A 24338-nucleotide genomic window follows, 5' to 3' on the forward strand; every position below is an offset into this window, starting at 1 on the left:
ATAAGCATTTGATGGAGATAACCGCGCGAAAGACATGGGATCGCGCTATCAATCGATGAGACTAAAATTCGGATTGTTACGGACACAGATTTCTCCATTACGATCCAACGATCAACGGAAGATAAGATACAGATTTTCGAATTTTATTTCTTTTCTTTCCGCTTATATCGCCCAAACGGTAAACTGATTTTCGTAGGAAGTTTAATCCAAGTTTCAAAAACTAAATTCTATTTTATCAACTAACTGCGCCACTTAACAAGTTACGTGGTCTAAATCTAGAAACATATAATCTTTACAACTCGATGATTACAACGAAAAAACCGTTATAGGAGAAAATCTGTACGATCACGGTACAAAGTATCGCATGACTGGTTACGAGATGATTACCAGACGATCTCGCGATCGTTTTGACGATCGTGTCGATGACGCTCTTCTTTTCTGTGACATTCGACTCCTCTTTCCACCCTAGTAAGATTTGTTGGATATCGGAGCTGAAAACACACTCTCTCTGATCTGGATCGTAAACGTAGCCGAACTTGCAAACGCACTCGTAACCGCCGGGTAGGTTGACGCACGTTTCTCCGTCCTCCGTCGAGCAGCCGTGTTCACCTCGAGCGCACTCGTTCACGTCGACGCAAAGACCGAATCTGGAGGACCATTCGTATCCGGGATCAGGACATTCGCAGCTGATGTTGATCTGATTTGCCACCAAGCTCGGGAAATCTCGATTTTCTTGTCGATTCAATGTACATTCCCTGTGAGCTGTAAAAAATCAAGAAGGAAGTTTCCTTCGATATTCCTTTGAAATTTATCGAAAATGGCTTTCTCGTACGATCACGATCACGAAAAACGAAATATCTTTGAAAAACTAGAATTAAATAGTCGATTAAGAAACGTCTGGCGGTAAGCGTGAAACACGATGACAGTGTCTTTGACTGGCGAAGTAATGGAATATCCGATAGGAAATTAGGTGGAGCGGTGGGATCGAAAATGGTGAGAATCCGCTTATGGTGGCAGTGTAAGGTGATTTCTACGCACCCGGTGGGTTCCCAGCGTAACAGGGATTGTCCCGCGACTGATGGCAATCCGTCATATCCCGGATATGTTTCATGGGGCAACAATGATCCGGACAGAAACTATAAAGGGCGCAAGCATATGGTATCGTGTCATCGGTTCTCGGGTCTTCGTTCCCGGAGTCGGATTCGACCCGACAATTGGCGTGGTTATCGCACGACTCTCCGAAAATGCTCAATTCTGGAACGCCGAGCATCGTGTACCAGCACATGTAGTAACTGACCGTAGTGCGCCACTGAAACCGTTCTAAGTCCAAATTTTCTTCTATTTATAATATGACGTGCCCGGCGTGTCGGTGTCCAACGAGCATTCGGGAATGCGCGTAAGACCGAGAGCGTTCGAACGGTATATAAATTCCATTTCGCAAATACGAATTGCAAGAGTTTGATCGAAAGGCAACGATGACTATGTTTAGTTTAGTCATTCGGCGATGCACTTTGCGGCGATGGCATGTGTCACTGACTCGGACTTTCCTAAGTACCTTTTTGTACGACCATTTTCCGATAATCGAATTGCTCTATCGGCCCCTGGATTTTTCTCTGATATACTTTCCTCGTTGAAATTCGATGTTTCACGGAAGAAAAAAGTAAAACATCGCGAACATGAAAGAGTTGAAGGTTATCGAGTATCGGAAAACAAAAAATATCTTATTGGAGAGATCGTTTTCCATATCGATCGGTAACCTTCCGTTTTTATTAGAAAGGCTTGGATGAAAGCGCGGGTACTTGCCTATTGGACCTTGAAAGGGTGGCATGGTTAGATCGTCGCGTCTCTGACCTGCAAGACAATCCTTTTGAGCGGCTTGAATTTGCTTGGCGTTGTTCGCTAGATTCCATTTTTGTTCTTTCATGATCGTGACAATGTCGTCTTCTCGCTTCAGAGCAGTCAGTTTAACGATGCTTTCGATATATTTCAGGCATTCGACGAAGCTTGCCTCGCAGTGTCTGCGTACAATGGTCCAACATCGTTGTTATCCACATTTACACAGTTTTTTTCATCTTGATTTGGATTTCTCGCTTTTATTGCTAAATATTGTATTTCAAACTAGCCAATCGATGTACGTATCGAAATCGAACGAACTGAGATTAAATAGACATACCATCGTTAACGATCGGTTCTTGAAAGCCGCGTATCGCTTTAACAATAAACCGGTAGTATTTTGAGCGTACGAAACGAATAATGAAAAAATAATTTATTTGGTTTCTCGACGATACAGCAAAGTTAATATATAAATCAATACATCGAACGGTATAAAATAACACGCGTAATGTTACGCAACGAACGATGAGAAATTTTCACGCACATCTTGCTACTTTATACAACGAGGCAACTTTTGATTTAGAAACGTAGATCTAATTATTTCTTCGATTATTAGATTATTTAGAAGTAGTACCAGCAGATATCATTTATTGCTGGAAATCGAATTGCACGTTACGAGATACGAATGAAATTTCTTGCTTTGAATCGATTAGTAGATTCCAATTTCCAGTCATGAAATATGATTTAGCGATACGTACATCGAATAATTCGCTTTGGAATTGATAACGATCGGATGGCTACCACCGGTACCTGCGTACTTCCCAATGCAAAGACCTTAAAGGTGGTTTCGGAAATTCCTCGTAAAGTCTGCTCGGCGAATCTTCCAGCCGCTTGTAATAACGACGATCATAGTCTTGAAATTTGTGCGCACGAATATAATAGGCGACATCTCGTATAACCTTGTTCTTGTCCCAGTTTGCGTCCCAGTGTTCGGTGGTTTCTTCCACGTCCGGCACGTCGGTTATTTTTATGTTGGCATCCATAACCTGTTCCGTCATCGGCACGGCCTCAATTTCCTTCTGCTCCTCCTCTTGCTCCTCGTCTTTTTCCGTTTTTCCCAGGTTCTCGGTAGTGCCCGTCGTTGATATTATAATTGGCGACGTCGTCTGTTGTTCGATTGCGCAACATACAGGGAATACGTACAAATGTAGGAACGCGTACCATATTATTTTCATCGTCTGCAATTTCCATATTTCGTCTCAATTCCACGCTGTTCCTCCCGACCATGTCAATTTAAAGTAAGATAAATATTTAAATATTTGTACATTGGATCGTATAAAAACGAACGAGCGTGTTTGGATCGCATGAGAATTTATGGACATAACTTCAGATGAAATCGAATCCACGCTTCAAATGCAAATCGAAATGAAAGAAAAACTTATTCTTCCGGTTTCGATCTAACCTGGACAAATATAAATTTTAATTTTTTAATAATTATTATTATTTTTCCCATTCGTTTCTCTTAATTCTTTTGATTAAAGATCTCTCTTAATTCTTTTAACAGCGCACAGTCGTTTGCGTTTCGCGTGGCCAACGAATCGATCCGGAGAGGAAACATCGAAGATATCTCAGACTCGTCGATAAATGCAATGCATTTGTCGCTCTTCGATTTCGAATAGTACGCAAGTTTCCGCAAATAGCGTATGAAGAAGCAAGCAAAACGAACGAAACTAACGTAATATATTGTAACACGTACGCAGGTATATCGAGGATCGTGTTCACTGTCCTCGAAATTGTTTATGTGCTATGCACTTAAACCATTCCTTACGTAATGCATAGTTCACGAAGCTCGACGAATTATTAAACGTGCAAACGTTATCTTTGTTGTTATCTCGGAAAACCGTTAACATGGTTCCGGTTTACATCGATCGCGATACGCATTTTGCAGAAAGAATTATACTTTTGAGAAAAGCTCGACACATCGATATTAAACGAAAGTGACCGTTCGAAACACGCGAATGACAGATTTTAGTGAAAAATCATCGAGACAAACGTCGAACGTTTAATTGGATTTGTGACAACGGACGAACGTTTCGGATGAGAATTTCTAAATCGGACGAAAAACAGAAGTTTCCGATCAATGGTGAGAAACTATCTGGTTGGATCTCGTTCGACATCGCAGAGGCGGTCTGTTCTTGCGAACGTATTTCGTTCTTTTCTCAGATTGGCGAGCAAATGTTGACCCAGTTTCAGCTTTGGATTGGACGCTACTCGCTCTTCCAAAACTGCTGACTAGAATACGCGATGAGCGAGAAGTTAGGATGGTTGTTACGCTGTTTTTCTCCCACCGGGAAAGCCATCGACCAGCCGAAATTTATGCTGGAAATACAATTCCCGGATCCCAAATGCTTCGCCTGAAAACTTCATTTTTTATCGTCTTCCTCCGCTTTTGTACGCGAAATAAAATGGGATAACAACTGGCATTCAGAGTCAACCTGTTGGCGATCCTTCGATCTTTCGATCTTTCCATCTTTCGATCTTTCGAACAGGAGCTTCCACGATTTATATGTTAAATAATCATGACTTCTCGCGTTTCTATATTCCTGCTAAAGGAAAAAGTTTTTACGGAGATCTGTTTTTAATTTTTCGGAACGTTTCCAATTGAAACGACGAGCTGAGTAATTTTATCCCGATATAAAGAAAATGTTTGAATTTCAATCCTTAATTATTAACGTAAACATACATTTATATATAACGTTATATATATACTTTGGAGGCACTCGCGCTCCCTAGATCAGTCGCTTTCAGTTTGCAATTTAAAGTAATACCCACCACGTCGAAACAGTCTATTAATAGGATAATGTAAAATCATACCGATACTTGGCTGTAGCCGATTCTACTTGTGTCAAACCCAATCAAAAACAAGCAAGCGGATTATAACGTTTATAACGATGTTCGCGGTAAGGGAAATTCAGCCATGTAAAAACCGGGGACCATCGAGCAGAGTCGCAAAGAGAAACGGAGGACAGTTTATACGATTCCTAGAGTGTTTGATGAAAAATAACAGAAATAGAAACCTAGAACGTCGCGATAGAGAAATCCATTTGACGATTGGGAGCTTTCTCGCGCTTTTGATCCATTTCGTCCCTCGAAACGACGAACCATAGTGGGCACGGTGTAGCCTTTTCGTCAAACCTAAGCCCGTGTTCGTCGGAGTCGTGCATCTAAGGGTCCTGTCGCAGACTGCCATTGTGCAAGAACAGAACTCCATTTAAGAAGTGTTCCGCTTAAGCCGTCCTACCGTACAGCTGATAGGAAGTGTTCCATTCGCGAAAATTTCGAACAGGAAACCGGAGAAAAACGGAATAGAAGGGACAGGAACAGCGTATCGCGCTCCTATGAAAATCGTCTCCTAGCTGGACGAATTTCAAAATTAATGGGCTGCAACGAACGCGTCCGCGACAATTCCGTATCAGGATTCGATTGGTACATCAGGATGCGTCGCCGAGGGAAAAGAGGAAATAAAGCGTGCCATGCAGCTTCCGGCACGACAATGCGAAATCCATTTGGGAGACGACGCGCAAGTGTACCTGCCAGAAAAGCCTCCGGTTATTGAAACCTTTTGTATCTTTGATTCCCTTCGAGTCACGGTGCAATAAACTATGACGGAAGGAAAGCTCATTTTCCGCAGCAATGGGCTGTTTGTTCATCGATATCGAGAGGTGAAGATACATACACAAAGTTATAGGCCTCGTATACGCCTTTCGTCCGATCGAGTTTTCAAATTAATACAAATATTTAGCAGAGAATTTTATCAACGAGAATTAACAATATGACGATCGATGGAATTTGTCGGAGACGCAGGATTCGCTTTCTCAGGGATGTGGAATGCGAGTGTGAACGCGTATTTGGCCGGGTTGACGCGTATAAACCGACTTTACGGTCGAAAACACCTCGTATAAATAAAAGTTGGCGAGCAGAAAATAAAGTCTGAAAGGAACCGTCTGAGTCGGTCTATCGATCCGTGTTACAATACGCTGCAAAAGAAAATTACATAGATCAAGTTGCTCGGTATCCATCCAGACCTCCAGATTCGCGCGCCGTCGAGACGACTCGAAATGGAAATTTTCAAACGCGTTGCAACTTTAATTCGTTTTAAAGGATCTCCGGGATGCGACGGTGTATTGACTTTCAAATCGGCCGATCAAAATTCGGGGAGTTACTATGGTAAGCACGAGTTTAGCTTCTCTGCTGGTATTTCAAAACTTTTTAAATATCCGAACGCGCAACGTAGCATCATCGTCAGAGTACATGAAAATGGAGAGTACGAAAGAAAGTAGCGCCAAAAGGTTGCGAGTAGAGGTACGTCGACAATGTTGATAATAAATGCGCGTGTAAAAATATATCCAATATTTAAAGACAAACGCATGGAATGAATGGAAGCAAATGGATGTAACAGTTATTTGATCGTTGATCGATATAGTTTAAAACAGATGCTCCGTCTAATAATATAAAGCAATTTTTTTTAAATCTTGGTATTTAAAAATTGGAAGGCGTAACTTGCAGGAAAATCGTAATACTGCGAATAGCATAGAGAATCTTTCCGATAAATATCGCAAATGAAGATTACAACGATAAGCAGATGCGAGGAGAAGCCGGGTGCGTATTAGTTGGTTCGCGAACCTAAACGAACAGGTCCTTCGAGCGTGGCTTGTCACAATAGACTGAATTAATCGAAGAGAAGGAGAAGAAGTGGATAAAGGCCGCTTTAATGCGAACTCTGCACAAAGGCTGCCGATAAGTAATGGAGAAAGCCGCGAAGAAGAAAGCCAGACGCAAAAACCGGCTGGACAAAAAGCTCGAGGGGAGGAGAAGTTTAATTGCTTTGGAATATCGACGAGTGTCGCGAGATATTCTGTAATTTGAGAGTCAATGGGGAAACGTGAAAGGCGCAAGCTCGATATTATTTATTCGCAGCTCGATCGAGCGAAATTGCAAATAAGAAAAATATCCTCGTCCTCCAGAACTCTGATCAGCGATAAGAATTATTGGAAAATATCGATCAACGTTGGACGACCCGACCTTGTTTTCCACGTCTTTCTCGACCGGCACAGAGGATGCGTTGGACTTGAACGTTGGATCTTCCACCCTTTTCGATTTGACAAAGCACTCGAAGGAATAAAAGCATCTCGAGGTTCGCGCCTTCTACTTCGCATTTTACCCACGTTTTAAAGCTAACGAGATAAATTTGAAAATTAATATTACTCCGGTTGAAGTTGGTTGTGCCAGGGTTTGGGCGCCGGATTATGACTCTTCTATGTACAAGTACAACGAACTTTTGTACAGTTCAACAATCACGATCGCTGCAGGACAAATTCTTGTTATCTTCGGGCGACGTCTGTTTAAAAGCTTCAGCCTCGATCTGTAATCGTCCGTTGCGCCATTTTAATTCTATTCTAAGAGCCTAATTGGTCAAACTCGAACGTCCACTGGACGTTTTTAACGTTGTAAATTTCTCAAATATAAGCTCGTCGCGCGCTTGGTTAACCTGCAAAGGTCTAGATATCTGTAGAGAAAGGAATAATCGAGACGCAATTTAATTACGATTGACATTTAGGTGAGATTGGTCGCGTCTCGTCCATAATCGTTTTTTCCATTTCGCATGAACGGAGCGGATGGCGCGGGAAACCGGACGTTGTCGGTAGCGCTATCGACAAAGCTGCCGGCGGTAGTAGTCGAAGAAAAACAAGGAACGTCGATAGTCCCATTATCGGCAAAACTTACCACTCGTCGAACAATCCTATACCCGTAGGTCTTTATCGTTTTTCAAAGTTTTTCAAAGCGCCCGCGTTACCGCCTTCACTGCCTCTTTATTTGCATTTTGAAGTACACACTTTAACGATCTTAACGTACCGAGATGAAGAACACACCCAAAGTCTCCACGGTACCGCGTTAAAAGGAACGCTGCTTTTAGTTTCGATCGACGAAGCTGTTGATAAGCACCGCTTCTATTGTTCCTATCGTAGTTCTGTCGATTAACAGCGTGAAAATAGAAAGTAGGAATAGAAAGTGAACGCAACGTAACCTTACTCGGTAAAGTATACTAACTAACAATAAGTACAAGTTTCTCGTTTCACCAAAGCCGCCATTCGATTAACTTTCGTAATAAATCTCCTTGTTGAATCGCTTCCGAAAGCTTCCCGATCTTCGATTAACGATAGGTGAACGCGATACGGACCTGTCCGTAGGAGCACGCCTAAGCTTTCTAATAGAAAACACGTTGCAAAGCTTTTGCGCAAACAAATCCCTATGACTTGGACTAAATCACTAGAAATCCGAGGATAAGATGGGAAAGCGAATGCGTGCAGTCGTCCGTGTTTGCGTGGAATCAAACGCAATTCCGTACATTTCCGTGGATTACGTGACTTTTTCCAAGCATATACGTCTCGTTCGTCGGTTTAAAAGAATTTTAAACAATTTTCATCTAATTCGTAACAAAAAGCAACGATGAAATTTTACTTAGTAATGCGATCGACTTGCCGCTTATCTTTCCCAGTCTATATAAATGTTTGAAAATTGAAAACATTATGCTTTATTGTACCAACTTATTTTCTTCGTTTCCGCTTTTCGTAACGCAACTAACGGACTCCGGGTAATGGGAATTTCGAAGTACGATTCTTTTATATCGTTACATTATATAATGCAACGTGCGTAATATCGTTGCTTATCTGTTCCTTTCATTGCTCAACGGGGGATACAAACAGTTTTGTCCAGTTTTCTTTTTTTTTTTTTTTAAGTTTTTTTTCGCTTTCGCGGTATCTATCGATTTGTCGTACGTAATCGTACCGAAGTATCCTTGGGCCTGAAAGAATTTAATATTTGTAATTCGTATCGTTAAATAACAGAGGAAACGTATCGGCATGCCGAAGACGTTGAGATAATTCTCAGAACAGGTTGTAAGAAGAAGGATATTGTAATTTAGAAAGATTAGCAATTAAGTAGCGGGAAGTGTGGAAACGTAGTTCGGAAGCAAAGGAGGTTCGGAGTCGACCGCCGCTTCGTACTTGGTAGTATGATATTGCTTGCAAACTCGCACGAGAGAGCATCGGATGAACATTACTAATCGCGTCACGCGGCATACGCTCGAGGGAGCCGAGTCGGTCAGCCATGCTATCCGAAAACGTGGCCTTAGAGACGCGTGCGAAACTCTGCCAGATATAGGCACCGTGAGATGCAGAACCTGGTACCGCTTGCCGGACAGCCATGACTTCTATGGGATGTCACGCGTCCCTGTACTATTTTGTCGGATATTAATGGAAGCCAGCTTGATAAATGAGCTGGTCGTGGAAAGCACGCGAAAAGATAGGGGAGAATCCCTCTCTCTCCTTTCTCTGGATTCTCTTCGTTCCACGACTATCCCCTCTGGGTTTTAAAGAGAAAAGTCAGTTTGCTGCTGCTGCTGCTGCTGCTGCTGCTGTTGCTGTTACTACCATCGCTGCCTTTGCTGCCGTTGCTACCGTTGGAGCACGTTCCGGTACGCGCACGGAAATCATTGATTCGGAAATACGATCATTTTTAAGAATAAACCCTCTCTATTCCGACAAGTTACCGATGTTCAAGCGAAAGCGCATTTATTAAATTTTGCAGCAAAGCCATTGTGGAAGATCCATCGAGTCGAGGATAATGGGATCTGGAATCTTACCGCCGTGTAGGGGAACATGGTGTGTCACGTTGCGAGGTGTCAACGCGCCTCGACGCTAGTAGTTCGAGCTGTGTTCCAGGAACGGGTCAAATAATTGGCAGCCGTGAAAACAGGAACACGGCAATAATCGTGCGAATCGATCGTTAGAAAACTCGTTACCAGACTACGGATATTTACGAAGAGAATCGAAGAAATGCAACTTACACAGCAATTTGTTTCTACTGTTAGAAATTACCACGAGTGATACATCGAATATTTTACATTCCTTTGTGTATTATATGCATTCTGTGGGTATTTTTCCGTCTTTAAATTGATCAAAAGCGCATAAAAACTCTATTGATTAGGATTTACGACGGAGCTTTGACTCGTCTGTTACTTTGGCCGCTTGCCATCTCTGTTATTCGGTCGCCATACTCTGAAAATGAGAGATCACTTTATTTGTATAAAGTTATATACGTTTATTGCCCTGTAACAGTTACGACCGTTACTCTTCTTCCCTCGAAATACGCGTTTGTCGGTTTTTAACCAGCTTTGCGTTGCCTTTGATTTGCATCCGTTCGCGTATAATTACACGGCGTTAATACAAACCCACGTCACGGCCACGAAACAGTATCACGATGTCTTAATACAAATAAAAGAGCGCAAGAGACGCGCGAAATCTGGGCAAACCGTGGCGCGGACGTTTCACGCGTAACGAGTTTCTCCGAATGTCGGAGATGCGTGTTTAAAAAATTGAACCCGAGATATTTCAAACAACGCGAATATTTTCATCCTTTTAGGTCGAGTTTCTGTGACGGAAACGACAGAATTTACTTGGCGTGTTTGTTCATAAACACAGGCTTATGAATTTCACGTTTATGGAAAATATATTGCGCTGCATGCCATCATGCCGTGTACGTAACCGTTTAAATCTTTTATTCGAGTATTACGCGGTGAAAATGAAATTTGATTGTCATGGATAATCGGAAAATGAAATGCGTATAAAATATAAAGCGATCGATCGTTACTATGGTATGCGATTAGTTTGCAGCGAACGACTTTATTTTGGTTGATTCTATCGGAAAGCCGTGGCACGTAGCGCCAGTGTAATAGAAATTGACGTAGTTTGTAGATCTACGTCGCATGTGCGGCAGCACGCGTACCTACACGATGCAACTGAACTAATTACGCGTATATCCAGTAATGAGATGACCTCGTATATCAGTTCGAATTACAGAGTTGTTGGAAATAAAGATCCGCGTCTGGATTTTCTGTGTGGCTCTCCGATCGGAAAAGGAACATCGTGGTACAACGTGGCTCTTTTAAAGGGAGCCGACGAAGGGAAAGGGGGACAGACAGAAACATTTCGCACGATTCTTCGTACGAGCGCATTAATTAACGCGGAGACGACAATCGGTGCGGCATATTTTAAAACGAAGCGATCCGGCCGAGCCTACCGCGCTGTCGCCTGATGGATTTCCAGCGTTAATTATGAATCGGTGATTCTTGAAATAATCTACATCGGAAGAGAGTAGATTTGCATGTTAATCGCAGCGTCCCATCGACGTCGGCCCATCGATACGAAATACCGATAATTAACGAACCATTTTCGACGATTTTTCCATTGGCCCAATCAACCAGCCGTTCGGTTGGAATAAAAACAAAGAGACGGATCCGCTAGCTACACCGATCGCGGGGATGATTAACGATATAATCACTTTTCCGCGTCGCGTATCACACACACACACACACATACACACACCTGTCATATCGCGCAGTATTAATTTTCAAGTGGTCGAAATTGCATCGCAGTTTCTGATCGATATCCGAATGATAAATCAGTCTCTTTGTTCCAGTACCGAGTGAAAATCATCGCTTCGATCATGTTTCTTTTCGCGTGCGTGTTAAATAGATGGTGCTATCGAAATGCTTTTGCAACGTATTAGCTACGTGAATCGACGATCGCGTAACGATCCCAGTTCCATCGGCCCTAACGTAAACGCTCCAAAAACTCGGAACGTTCGCGTATTTTCTAATAACCGGAGAACACGAGCTTAATTTATCGTTCTTCCGATCGAAAAGCGACGAAAGAAAGCAAATTTTACGTAACTCGGTTTTCGCGTCTTCGAATTTGATACAATACTGTGGTATTAACAACGTCGTTTTCGTTGAAACGATAGCGATCGAATAGCAAAGGTGGATAAACGAAAGGCAAATTTGCACGTCCGGTATAATTTATCGATACGATCGTATAAAGCTAACACGGAAACAACAAGGCTCGTTCCTGTTTAGTTGCGTTGCGAGTTTCATGAGAATTAACAAGAAATGACTTTAATGATCGAGGATCCAGAGAACAGCGTGGTAACGTTGCAACGGCATTCATTAGCTTTTCCTCATCGACGCGACGAGAGTATGTAACGCGGGTGAATAGCGTTTAGCTTGGAGGAAACGCATCGCGATCGACGATTAAAATCGACCGAGCACAGGATAAGCTTCGATGGAACATTCATTCCTCTCGTTGCATTTACTAGATGCGTAACAAATGAAAGTTGAAGAGCAGAATCTCCTCCATGGCATAGTTTGGCTCGCAGACGGCGATCGAGTCGGCTATATCTACTTCGATTTTCAACTATTCGCAGAAATCCACTGTCAGCGTGTTGGCGCAGCTCTGGGGAATACTAATCAAGTTTTCAGGTGGCTCGTAATACAGTATGAGGAGAGGGTGGAGAATTAATTCCAACTCCAATTAATATCAACGGAATACCGCACTTAAGAATTTCCAGATTTCAACGCGACGGACGTCTCCTTTGTCCGTAATCGATACCGTATCGTTCGTTATTTGTTCGTTTTAACTTTGTCGATCTTTTCCGGCGATGGCTCGGGTATCGTATAAATCGATCAACACACGATTCGATATTTCCCTAAATTTATATTTCGTTTAACAGGATGAGAAGTTCGTAGTGATTTTAGTAGTATTCGATGTGGCGAGTATCGCAGCGTTTCGGACGTGGCAACGCTTCAGAGATGGCTAACCTGAAACAAATTGCGAAGGAACTTCTCCAAATACGTATGTCCTGTCTCGCGTTCTAAAAAAATTTCATTTTTAGACTGCGCGAATGTCGGTGTCGGCGTTAGTTTTGAGAAAGGTGCACGAATTCGTGGCTTCCTTAGGAACGTGACGTTCCTGGAAGACGAGTGTCGCGTTGAGGCAGCACGTCCTTTCGGGCGAACGAGCACGCGCTGAACGCGAAATTAACGAAAGTATGTTAATCGCGAACAGCTCGGCCGACTAGCGATCGTTCTCGACGGAAAAGGAACGATCGCTCCTCTTATTAAAAGCAGGCTCGAGCGATTACGCGGTGCTGTCGCGGAGAACGTTTTCTAGGACGACGGCATCAGCTCGCTCCAATTTGGCTGTCCAGGAAGGAACGCGGCACAGTAATGCCCTGGACAAGCTGGAATCGCGCTTGTCAGCTCGGTTACCGCGAATAATGGATGTGACGGTAACTCACGTTAATGAAGCGCACCATTTACATCTCCTCCACCTTCCTGTTCTACCCGCTGCATACCCTCTTCCCCATCGCGCCTTTGATAGCTACGGAAATGTCTACCCACGGCCCCTGCGTCTCATTCGCTGCCGGCCTAACTCCCACCAATGAACAGCGAACGTAATTGGCAACTTGGCTCGTTTCCTTCACGATCCTCCTTAGCAAGAAATCCTATATTCGTCGATCGACCACGAGGTCCTACGTTTTATATCGATGACCCTTGGAATCGATGCACGATCCAGATCAAAGTTCGACACCGATTGCAAACTTTCTTTAAAGGAAAAGTTTCATGATACGCTTTAACAATGGATACGGGGTTTTCGAGAGACAGTGAGTAATTTCGATTACGTGTAAATTATCATTGTAAGAACGATAAATGTTGTCACCGTGTATAGGATCGTTTAAAGGTTTCCAACTACGTATTATTTATCCATCTTGCACGATACACGAAGTTCCGAACGAATTTCTCAATCGCTTCGTCGAATAGCTATTTTCCGTTACGAGAATCGAGACAGCGTTTCCATATCAATTACTTTTTGATCCACGACAATTTCGTTTTAACAACATCGTAGAGAAACGCGACGGTACGGATTACCGACATAAATTTACCGAGATAGAAGTTTAGCGAAATAGCGGACAAAAAAGATTGGCATCTATCAGCCTAAAAGATGAAACAGAGAAGCGACGATTAAAAATTTCGAAGAGACTCGTAATCGCTCGAGAATAAAACGATTTGCTTTGATACGTCTCTTGGAGTAAGCTGCGCGTTATCGACCGCTAAGTGGAAGAAAAGAAATTGTAAATGTAAGGTTGGGTTAACCCCACAGCCCGGCAGTATTCCAGCCATCCGTAACTCGGATCATGGAAACACACAGAGCATCCAGAATATAGAGAATGTGTAGGTAAACCTAGATAGACCTAACCCATATGTCACCTAAACCTAGCTAGGTAATACATAGGATGCTTGTGTGGATCTAGGTAAACCTAACTCATATCTGATCTAGATACAAGTAGCGTTTACAAATACGCGCGATCAAGTTGCTGTAATTTAAAACGAATTCGTATCTAGCCAGAGGTCGATCCGAACTTTCGATTCGTGCGAAATCGATTGAAATTGGATCGGAAACAATGGTATCCGTGAATACGAGATATTTGTAATAAACACACGGATCGTATCTACTTTGCTTCTTTAACATTTCCAACAACGCGTCGTTCATCGATTAAAAAAATATACATACTTCGTGAATATATGCAAATTATCGATGTATCGCGAATAAATTTTCCCTGCAAACTTGCGAATTTCTCGTTCGGAACGCTATGCGCGCCTACTAAACTATCGAATAAGTATCCGATTGGAACGCGAAATAACCAAGTATTCGATAGCGTGTCCTGCGTTACGCGAATAAATTTTCCACGTTACGGTAAACCCTGGAAAGCCGTTCGTACCTTTTTCTATATAAATAAACAGTTTGCGTAAATTACTACTGCTATCGATATCGCTGTTGGCATAGCAGAGCTTCGTGGAACGAGATACTTTATTTCGATGGTACTTCTCTGGGAACTTCGAAATTGAGAAGCAAAATTCTTCTCATATACACATACAAACCGTAAGATGAAGTAGCTAACCACGTCGACGGGAATTCATTATCAAAACACAGTATCCGTTGGTAGGATGATAACCAGAGGAGCACGATATAGCGTGAAACGCGCGAAAACCATCAGTGGCCGTGAAACGAATTACCTTCGTAAATCAAGAGATTTACCTGTAGGAAGATTCCACTAGGAAGTATCGGTCGTTCAAAGACATATATTCGCGCGATGTTCGCGAGCGTTCGCGTCTTGCGTCATTGGTAACGATCGGACGCTGTCGAGGCGGACGGTTCGATCGCGAAATTATTTCGCAATCAGTGCCAGACCAAGATTAATTCGAGGTTCGATTCGGCCGCAGTTCCGAACTGCACCGCGCAGAAACAGAGAAACAGCGATCGAACAAAGCGGTCGGAGCGAGAGCTGACGAGAACCGGAAACAAGGAGACGCCTACCAGCCAACATCGTGATGTATGTGTTTTAATTCCGCGGTAAAGTCGTCCCTTATTTATTGGCTTTTGTTGCAGGATATTGCGACAGACTTCGTCACCCTCGTTCGCGAGCTTTTTTATTCTCTCGATTTTCCTCCTGTCTCGTTCTCTTTTTACGAATCTACGCGCGTTTGCCTCCACCGTTGCTCCTTCCACTAAACTAATTACGCACGTGTCGTCGTCTCGATCAACTCCTCCGACTGTTTCTCCGACTCTGTACGTTCGAAGTCGCTCCTTAACATTCATCCTATATTTTATTTTACGTATTTAACTCGACCATCTCCTTCTCCGTTTCCCCGTTCTTCGTTGCTTCTTGTTTCCGTCATTGATTCCGTTGGCGCGAGCTTTCTCTCTCTTTGTACCGCGTTCATTCCTCTCAGCGTCCAAACGAAGTTTGTCTCGCGTCCAATAAATTGAGCGGCACGCGCATACAGGTTAATCGAGCGATACGGTTGCTCGCGGGAAACGCCACCGTTGCTGTCTTTTTCGCCTTGCTTCTCCAAATCTCCACTCGCCGTGCCGTATCCACTGACGGCACGCAATCTCCACGGCTTCCTAGCTGTTGGTCTTTCCCTAACAATTTTTTGTCGAACGAAGATATCGTTACGAGCACGAGCGTATTTGCCATAGACATTTGCGCGACAAATCGCGCCAGATGACTCTGTTGGTTGCTTTTTGACTCGATACACGTATATATACTTCGTACGGTATACAAAGTATCGTAAAATTTATAGTGCTCCTGCTGTACTGCGCTACTTTTGTGTGAAAAATTATCGTTATTGTAAAACGAGCGCGAGAGAATTAATCAGGATGATGTTATTCATAGCGGATGATTCGTGGTTATCCGCTTAGGAAACATTACGCATACTCAACTATATCGAACGGCTAACTATGTACATACGTATGTCCAGCTATTCTGCGATACTCGCCGGAAGCAATGAAATTCTATTACAGCATTTGTAACTTTGACACAATGAACGACGTTGGATTTGAAATCTCTACGAGTTAACGACGACCAAGCACGAAAATCGCTAACCTACGTTTAAAATTTAAAGATGAAGTAAAGCATCGTCCTCCGTTTCTAGAGTACTAAAAGTAAACTACCTTATTATTCGAATTTAGTAGGAATTAAAATTACGTTTAATTAACTTCGAACATTGTGCGTAATTCGATTTGCATAACTGTGAATATTGTTGTTACAAATTATTTCCAATTACACGCATATTGCATATACGTATAGTAAGTAGGGTTTGCCTACGAGTAGTAGAAACATCGGATATTACAATTGCTTTTCGAGTAAATTTCGTTAAAATTCTCAAGAGTCGAGTAACTTTGCAATATCGAGAGCGTCGCAAAATTTTAAATGTTAGCGTTACGAATTAATATAATTCGAACGATATTTAAGACGACGAGGGTTGATGCTCTCGCGAAGTAATTTACTTAAGCACTTACGTTTAAGTGCCCGCCAATGTATAATCCGACGAATTCTATTAGCGCCAAGTGTCACGAAGGGAGCTCGATCCACGTTATTTCGTTCCACTGTGTTCCTTGAAGGGCTTTACATAATTGAAGTGCCCTTAAATACGACGGCGATAACTTTTTATTTCTGTCGCTTGTTATAAAAAGCTTTTATTTATATCCGTCGAAAAACTAATTCCATTAAAACAATTAATTTAAAGGACCGGTGAGTGAGGTCGATTTAGAAACGAGATACAAATAGCATTTCTGTCCACTTCGCAAGCAGGTTTATTCTGTAGCGTTACCGATCGAAAGAAGGATCTTGTGACGCAAGCACAGAAATACAGAAATACAGAATCCTTTGCTCGGTCGACATCGATGTTTGCCACGATACCAGAACTGTTAATCGCTAATACAAATGAGACCCCATTGAAATGGCGATAATAATCATTCCTCGTGAATATGCGCCGTTGTTCTCGGTAGCCCGTGCATCGTATCGCTTCGTATCGTATCGTATCGTATCGTATCGTATCGTATCGTATCGTATCGTATCGCATCGTATCGTATCGCATCGTATCGCATCGTATCGTAGCAGTGGCGTTTAAATGCACTCGAGTTACGAGTGTTTTTAACTCGATCTAACCTATCTCTGGAGACTTGGGTTAAGTTAACACAAGGAAGGTAGATGTTCGAGACGACTAAGAAGGCTGGTGGAGCTGCAGTTTCGGTTGTACGTACACGGTGACCGTATAAATCACGTTCGTGCACGAGATGAAGCTCAGCGGCTCGACTGACCGCCACCCTGTTTTCTGATTTACGATCCGAACTTGGTCCCCAGTCTTATCTTCTTAGATATTTTCAGCCGTGAAAAACCGTCCACGCCAAGTATATGAAGTACGATAACAGCAATGTAGAATTTATAGTCCTGATTAACATTCTAACGAACTGTCTTTCGCGTTTCATTCTTTGCTAGCGTGTATCGTTTATCCTTGAAAACTATACCATATCTTCGTCCCTTGTTCCGTTTTATCTTTTAAACGAAACAACACAGCGCTCATAGACGATACAGCGTATTTCGAAATCCAAATCTTGAAAACATGGTCGGAGTAGCTCGCTCTTTGTTTCGTATCTTCCCATTCTCGCGTTTCATTTCACCGTTACATTTCTATTCTTGCAATTTGCCGCATGCTCGAAAATTAGGTACCAGTAGCGCGCGTGTATTTTCGTTCTTGATTTTCCGCCCTCGGCTCGTACAGGTTTGCTCGTTTCGAATCGCAAACTCCGGCTAGCGAAACCGCAGAGTGCGGCGGCAAGTAGCCAAGAGCTATATCACCTTTCGTATTGCGGGGATGCCGCGCGACCGTGCTGGATATTAGCTAATGATTAAGCGCGGTATGTCACCGACGTGCAACCGCCGCGCACCTGCAGTCGCGCATCGCGTCCGTACATTCGATTTTACTTTTAGCATTTCGACCCAGAGACACAGAGGCAAAAGCCGATGGGAACGAAACCAAAGGATATTAATGAAAATCTTAACGATCGCGACGTATCTCCGAGTGCCGTAGCGTGCGGGTCGCGTTGCACGGCTGCGGGATCTTACCCATTAACCGGGATCACGCGATTAAACGATAGCGTCGCGAGAACCTTTTCTACGACAATACACCGCGTACCGTACCTCTGCCGTCTTGCGTCTACGATCAAACCCCTGCGTCATTTCCACGGTTATTGCGTTAATACGCGTACACGCTACAGATACCGAGACGCCGAGAGCGCAGATGCACTATATTAGCGCAAGATCATACCGAAGGAGCTGTACGTCATTGGTTTACAGATAATTTCGCCTCTCGATAGCTGCTAAAATCGATTCTACTTTGGCAAATATGTTACCGTTTTAATTAATTGTCGGTAATTTCATAACGAAACGTCATAGCCTATTTTTAGTGCTTCTCGAACTAACGCGAACAGCTGCGCCTTTCTCGTTTAACGTTCTGCGGTCTGAAACTTCCTTTCGAGATTACGAGCTTTCATTTCCCGGCGAAAATACGCTCGAATACGATCTCAAAATTTCTCCGGTTCGGACAAGTTTCATCTTTGCTGTTACGTAACACCAGGCACCAGATAATCTTCAAAAAGTCGACTACGATGCTTGTAGCGTTTCCTATCGTCATAGGGTATTAGACGGAGAACGAACATTTGGCCGTTTTCGTAAACGCTCGATAGTTTACGAGATATTTCGTAATAAACACGATACACGATATGCGTATAATCGGAGTGAGTTTGTAAGAGGCACGATGAAATGCTTGGCAGATCGAACAAAACGCGTGTCGAATTTGCGAAAATATTTGCCAAGTTCCACGCAAACCTACGGATTATACAGGAAACTCAAATTATTGGCGTTACATCTTCAAACCGAACGTCGATCGAAAGATTAAAATGTTCTCTGCTAAAATTAGTGCTTCGATTTATAAGAGTGTGCGCCGAATGTAGAGTTAGCTACTCGCGAAATAGACAGGTTCTCAAAATACCTGTAACGTTTGCCTGTAATTCCCGTGACATCCTCAAATTTTGTCGCTAAGGAAGCAGTTGCAATAGCAATAGAGGCGATACCACGATTAATCATACGGTCGATTTGCAAAATTCTTTTAATAATCAATCCCTTGTTCGTTATTTCATCTAATATTTAACGTTCGAAATGGAACGCGCGTTTTACGCGGGTGGTGCGTTGTATCTTTAATCTCGCGATACAACGTAAATGCAACCTGAAAACAAAAAAATATGCCTGGAAGCGAATATGCCTGTAGAATTTGGTTGGAACACTACGTTCCTATGGAAAAACAACGTTACCGCGAACCAACAAACGTACCATGAAAAGTGCATGAAAATTATTCTGTCCCATAGACTCCGATACAATCAATTTTACAAACCGAATCGTTTTGAATAATTTTTTAAACTTTTTAAAATAAAATTTCGAATAAGATATATCGATACAATTACACGCTCGCTGTGTCGAATCACTTGAATTTTATCGACTATTAACATCGGAAAAGTGGTTAAAGATATCGCGAATTTCCAATGAAGGCGTGTTTCGAAGAAAAAGAAAGTTGGCAGAACTGCCGGTAAAAAGAGAAAAGACGAGAATTCGCTGGAGAATGCCGCACGGCGGTACACCACGAAATCTGTCAATGCAATAAAACTTTCGATATCTCCTGAGGGGTTTGAGTTGCATGTAACATTTTGACGGCCCTCCTGTACACGACTCTTGAATATTTAATCCCTGACGGTGGCGAACTCGACGTTAACGGCACGGCGAGCGAAAATCGACACGAATCTCGTATCAACGCGTAAGTATGTACAGGAACAGGGAACACGGAACTAGGAACTGATGAGGCGAATGAAATTTAGCCCAACTGCATAAGCCGATTGGATACAGGAATCGAACACGATCGTGTCGTCGAGCAGGATAAGAATTCTAACGTAACGTTATCAATGTTCTGTTAAAGGTGTTGAAAGAACGAGAACGACAAATAAATGAAACGCGACGAATTTCTTTTCGGTAAAATGAAAAACTAAGATAAGGGATAGATACCGTTCGTTACAGAAATTTCGAAAGCAATAGGAGACGGGAATAGGAAACAACATTTTAGGTGTAATTAATGGTGGATCGCGTTGCAGTGGCGATTCTCGAAACGATAATTGGATCGGTCAGTTGATATTTGTCGATGTGATAAAGTAGAATGTCCAGATGCGACCGCGTTTCGAGGGATACATCGATGCAGCAGCGTGACGCGGTAGGACTGAAAAGGGCGGACATTTCGTTGTTCCCGAAAATTGATTTCCCAGTGTGGTGTACGTGGTCGCTCCTTGTAGAATGGCGGAGAGACGGCGAGAGGCAGAGAGGGAGGACAAGCGAAAGGAAAAGATGGAAAATCGGTTGCCGGCTGGCACGTCGAAGCGAAATGGTGAAAGAACAGGAGCGAAAGGGAAGAGCGGAGTTACCTCGTTCCCCATAAATAACAAACAGATTGGACATTATCCAAAATCAATGCCGACGAACAACCCGGTCACGAAAATCGGGGAGAAACGAGAGTGCTATTATTTCCGAAATCCGCCCCGCCCCGCCCCGCCCCGCCCTACCCCGCCCTGCCCCGCCGAGCCACCACGTTTACGACCGGTGCGATCGCTCGAACGAACCATCGAGAAAAGAACAGCAGCGGAAAGAAAATATAGAGGATAAAAGGTAGTGAACGGATTAGACGAGGTGAGAGAAGGAGGAGGATGAGCATAAGGAGGAATATAATTGGTTCGTCGATAAAGTCGAGCACACCGGTGGCTGTACGTCAATCGGGTCGAAACTTAATTTCGACCTCGATCCGTCCAACTTCCCTTTGAGACTCATGGCCGTCCGTCCGTCGAGATTGGCCCGAATTGAACGGCCAGGAAACTTCGGCCGAGAAGCTTCCGATACCAAAGAGGACTCGGATCATTTAATCGACTACGACGATACACCCTCTCAACTTTTAACCTTACGATTCTTCGCAATCTCGAATTCTCTGCTACCGCCCGGGAAAAAAAACACCCGCTATTCGCCTTCTGTGCGTTCTATTTCGCGGAAATCTTGACTTGCAACGTATGCACGTAAGTTTTCTATGTACGCTGCAAAAGTTTGAACGGACAGTAGAGCGGAGGAAGGAATTTTAGAGGTTGTGGTTGAATTTTGAATCGCACCAAAGAAATACTAAACACAATTTCGTAGGATTTCTTACTCGTTCGTCGCTATAGACAACGAACGCAAACGGCACTGTACCCAACAAATTTTCTCCAAAATTTCAAACGTATCGTTTCCTATTTTCATCGATGGGTCTCTGAATCGTTCCAACGGTTAGATAGATATCAGTGTCGAAGCACAACGAATCCAGGTCCAGTTTCCATCGTCTAATTGCTTTCCCAGGAGAAACACGGCGAGACCCATAATTCCAAGTACGAGCGAACAAGAATCATCCTGGTATAACCGATCTGGTTTTACGGTTCAGAGATCATTTCCGATATAATTCTACGTTCCTGGGAATATTCTTCGAAATTTCTTCGTAACCGACGGCTACGTAGTAACTTGGAGAAAAATAGGCAACACCGTGCTCGCCAAAATATGCTGTACAAAGATGATAAACTTGTTCGAGTTTACTATATCTCGCGTATGGCTAAATCACGGACGACTTTCGGTTTCAGCGGCCAGGCAAAAACTTGTTCGCAAATAATACAGATTCTTTCGCTACTTGGCAGACTTCCTGCTCCTTCTCTTTTTTATTTTCCTCTACGCGTATGATCGAACGAACGCTCGCCGGTGCTTTCCGAGAGGTTGCACCGTTCAACGATACGCCTAGTTTTATTTTTAAATCGCTTCTCTAGATAGGACGGTTAATCGGTGTTTCCAAACCGTGGTCCGCTGGTTCGCACTAAACGACCGAGATTTTACGACACACGCTTCAAGATCGGGTATTTCCAGAAACGTTATCGTTTTAGAAAGTCTTGCGAGAGAAAAGCTGCGACGCAAGAGCATCGAAGGATTTCTGGGACGTTTCAAGCGGCCATGTCCTCCGGGTTATGTTCCTGAGTTACAAGGAAAGCAGCTTATCCGGTAGATGCACCAATTTCGGTAGGCGTCACCCTGCGTGCTTAACATATAAAATGGTATCGTGGTATCCGTTTTCTAACTTTGTCGTGATAGTGTATCCGTATTATAGTAACTGTATCGCGCCGAGTCGTTGCGTCGTCTCGTTATAGAAATGGCGACAAGAACGTTCCGTAAGTCGGTAAATTAAAATTCAATTCAACGTATATGGAACGCGAGAACGCAGCACGCGAAAGCCAAAAATTTTTGACCGACGCGAATCCGTTCCTTCGATTCGTTCCTCTTTTGCTTCTTTTTCGTTAATGCTCGTTCATTGTTCCTAACAATGGTCGACGACGAGGCAGATTTTTGTCCTCAATTGGTCCACCTGACCGAAATCCTGGCACACGCACCTGCACACGCGCGCTTACCTTTCGCGATTCTTACTCGAAACGTTGGTCGTCGACCCTAGCTCTTTCACAAGCCGCGCCAGTTAACGTCGTCGACCCAGGTCGATGTTCTCTTACTCTTCTAAATCGTAGAAGAACTCGTTAGGACTAGAACGTAAGACACTAACGAACAATTGAATAAAAGTATAAGCACTAAACACGTGCGATTTCAGTTTGAACGTTAGAACCTTTGCCCGTGTGCCTCCGCGTGATTTTATCAGGACGACAGTGCCGAACCTAGCATTTTCGACCGAACGTCTTGAAAGTTTTCGACGAGAATTAAAGTGTTTTTAAGCGCGAATGTTCGCGACTCGAGTCACTCTAATTTCTTAGTTGAAAGCCAGTAATGGCCATTTACATTGTAACCCCGTGATGCGGTCGTGTTAACCTGCTATTAGTCTGAAGTCTCCATTAATTATCTCCGGTGAAACAGTACGCTCCTGCAGCCGGTCTGACCTCGACCAGTACTACGTTTCTGTGAAATACATCCAGGTATTTAGGCAATTCGAATAATTAACCGCACGACTAACCTGCACTCGATTCGCCCGATTACCTAGTCCATAGTTTAACCTGGACGTTCGATGAATTACAAATATTGTCATTGAGTCGGTTAGCAAACGCTTTCTGATTTGTGTTTCGAGCCTGGCAGTTATTTCTGTAAGGTACTTACAGGTAGACATGTAGAGGTAGTCGTGTCTTTCAGATTTTTATCTCCGTATTTTCTCGAGCGACTAGGAATTATTCGTTTGTACGTATAACCTTACCACTTGGTTCGCCAAGATTTATAAATGACGCTATTACGGTAAATTATTAGGTATAACCCACTTCTTCGTGAAGCCAGATGGCAATTATTAATAATTAATTATCCTAGATGGTGATCCGAAATAATACGGCCATTCCTACCTGGTTGTAAAGAACGAAACTATGGATGAGATCTCGATCAAATCCTTGAACAAGGTTTATCCTTTCTCCAGCGATTTATTCGTCCTCCCGATCTCGCCATTACGCGAACGATAGAATTATTTACGATATTTTTTCGAGAAGTATGAAATTCCAATTGCTATTAAACGTTACAGCCGATAATTCATGACCGGTAATTAAGTTAATCGGGATTTGTAGAACGTTTGTACAGGCGAATTACCACGTTTTGAGGTCCGATAAATTTGACTATTATGCCCAGCATTTCCATAATCTCCTTTATTATCGCGTAAAATCGAAGTTGTCGTTGAACGGCACTTTTCAGCCGTTATCTCCGCACGAATATTTATATACGTGTTTCGGTTAAATCGTGTAATCCAACTACCCCGCGCAATGCCTGTGGTTATTTAACGCGAACAAAATCGAATTCAATTGTAATCTAATGTAAATTCTAACTGCAACCGTTAATTGCACCGATCCCCGTAACGGCTATGCGAGAATTAATCAAGCTTTAACTTTGCCGTTCAATATCTCAACGGCCAGAGTCCGAAAGAATGTCGCAAATTAAAAATTAAACCATCGTTTAAAATGCACCGCGTCGAGCGATTTCCACCACGAATATCGAATCGAACATTCTACGTATATTCGATATGCTAGTCGTACTCCAAGTAGCTAAAATATTTGACATTTTTAAACTACGGCTGTTGAATGTGCAGGAAAAAAAAGGACAGTTCGCGTTGCATCGTTCCATAGAAATGCGTCGCGCAC

General features: G+C 43.0%; 1 protein-coding gene across 1 annotated transcript; it reads right to left on the reverse strand.

The window, feature by feature from the left end:
* Positions 1-252: 252 nt before the first annotated feature.
* On the reverse strand, positions 253-3108 carry LOC117233246. Its single transcript, XM_033493374.1, has 5 exons — positions 2644-3108; positions 1758-2018; positions 1039-1292; positions 388-762; positions 253-275 (listed from the first exon to the last, which is right to left on the reverse strand). Exons 1-5 carry the CDS (start codon positions 3066-3068, stop codon positions 253-255), a joined length of 1338 nt encoding a protein of 445 aa, XP_033349265.1. The 5' UTR covers positions 3069-3108.
* Between the last annotated feature and the right edge of the window lie 21230 nt (positions 3109-24338).

The sequence above is a fragment of the Bombus vosnesenskii genome, unplaced genomic scaffold (genome assembly GCF_011952255.1).
Source record: "Bombus vosnesenskii isolate JDL3184/JDL3185 unplaced genomic scaffold, Bvos_JDL3184-5_v1.1 scf7180000013295, whole genome shotgun sequence".
NCBI lineage: Eukaryota > Metazoa > Arthropoda > Insecta > Hymenoptera > Apidae > Bombus > Bombus vosnesenskii.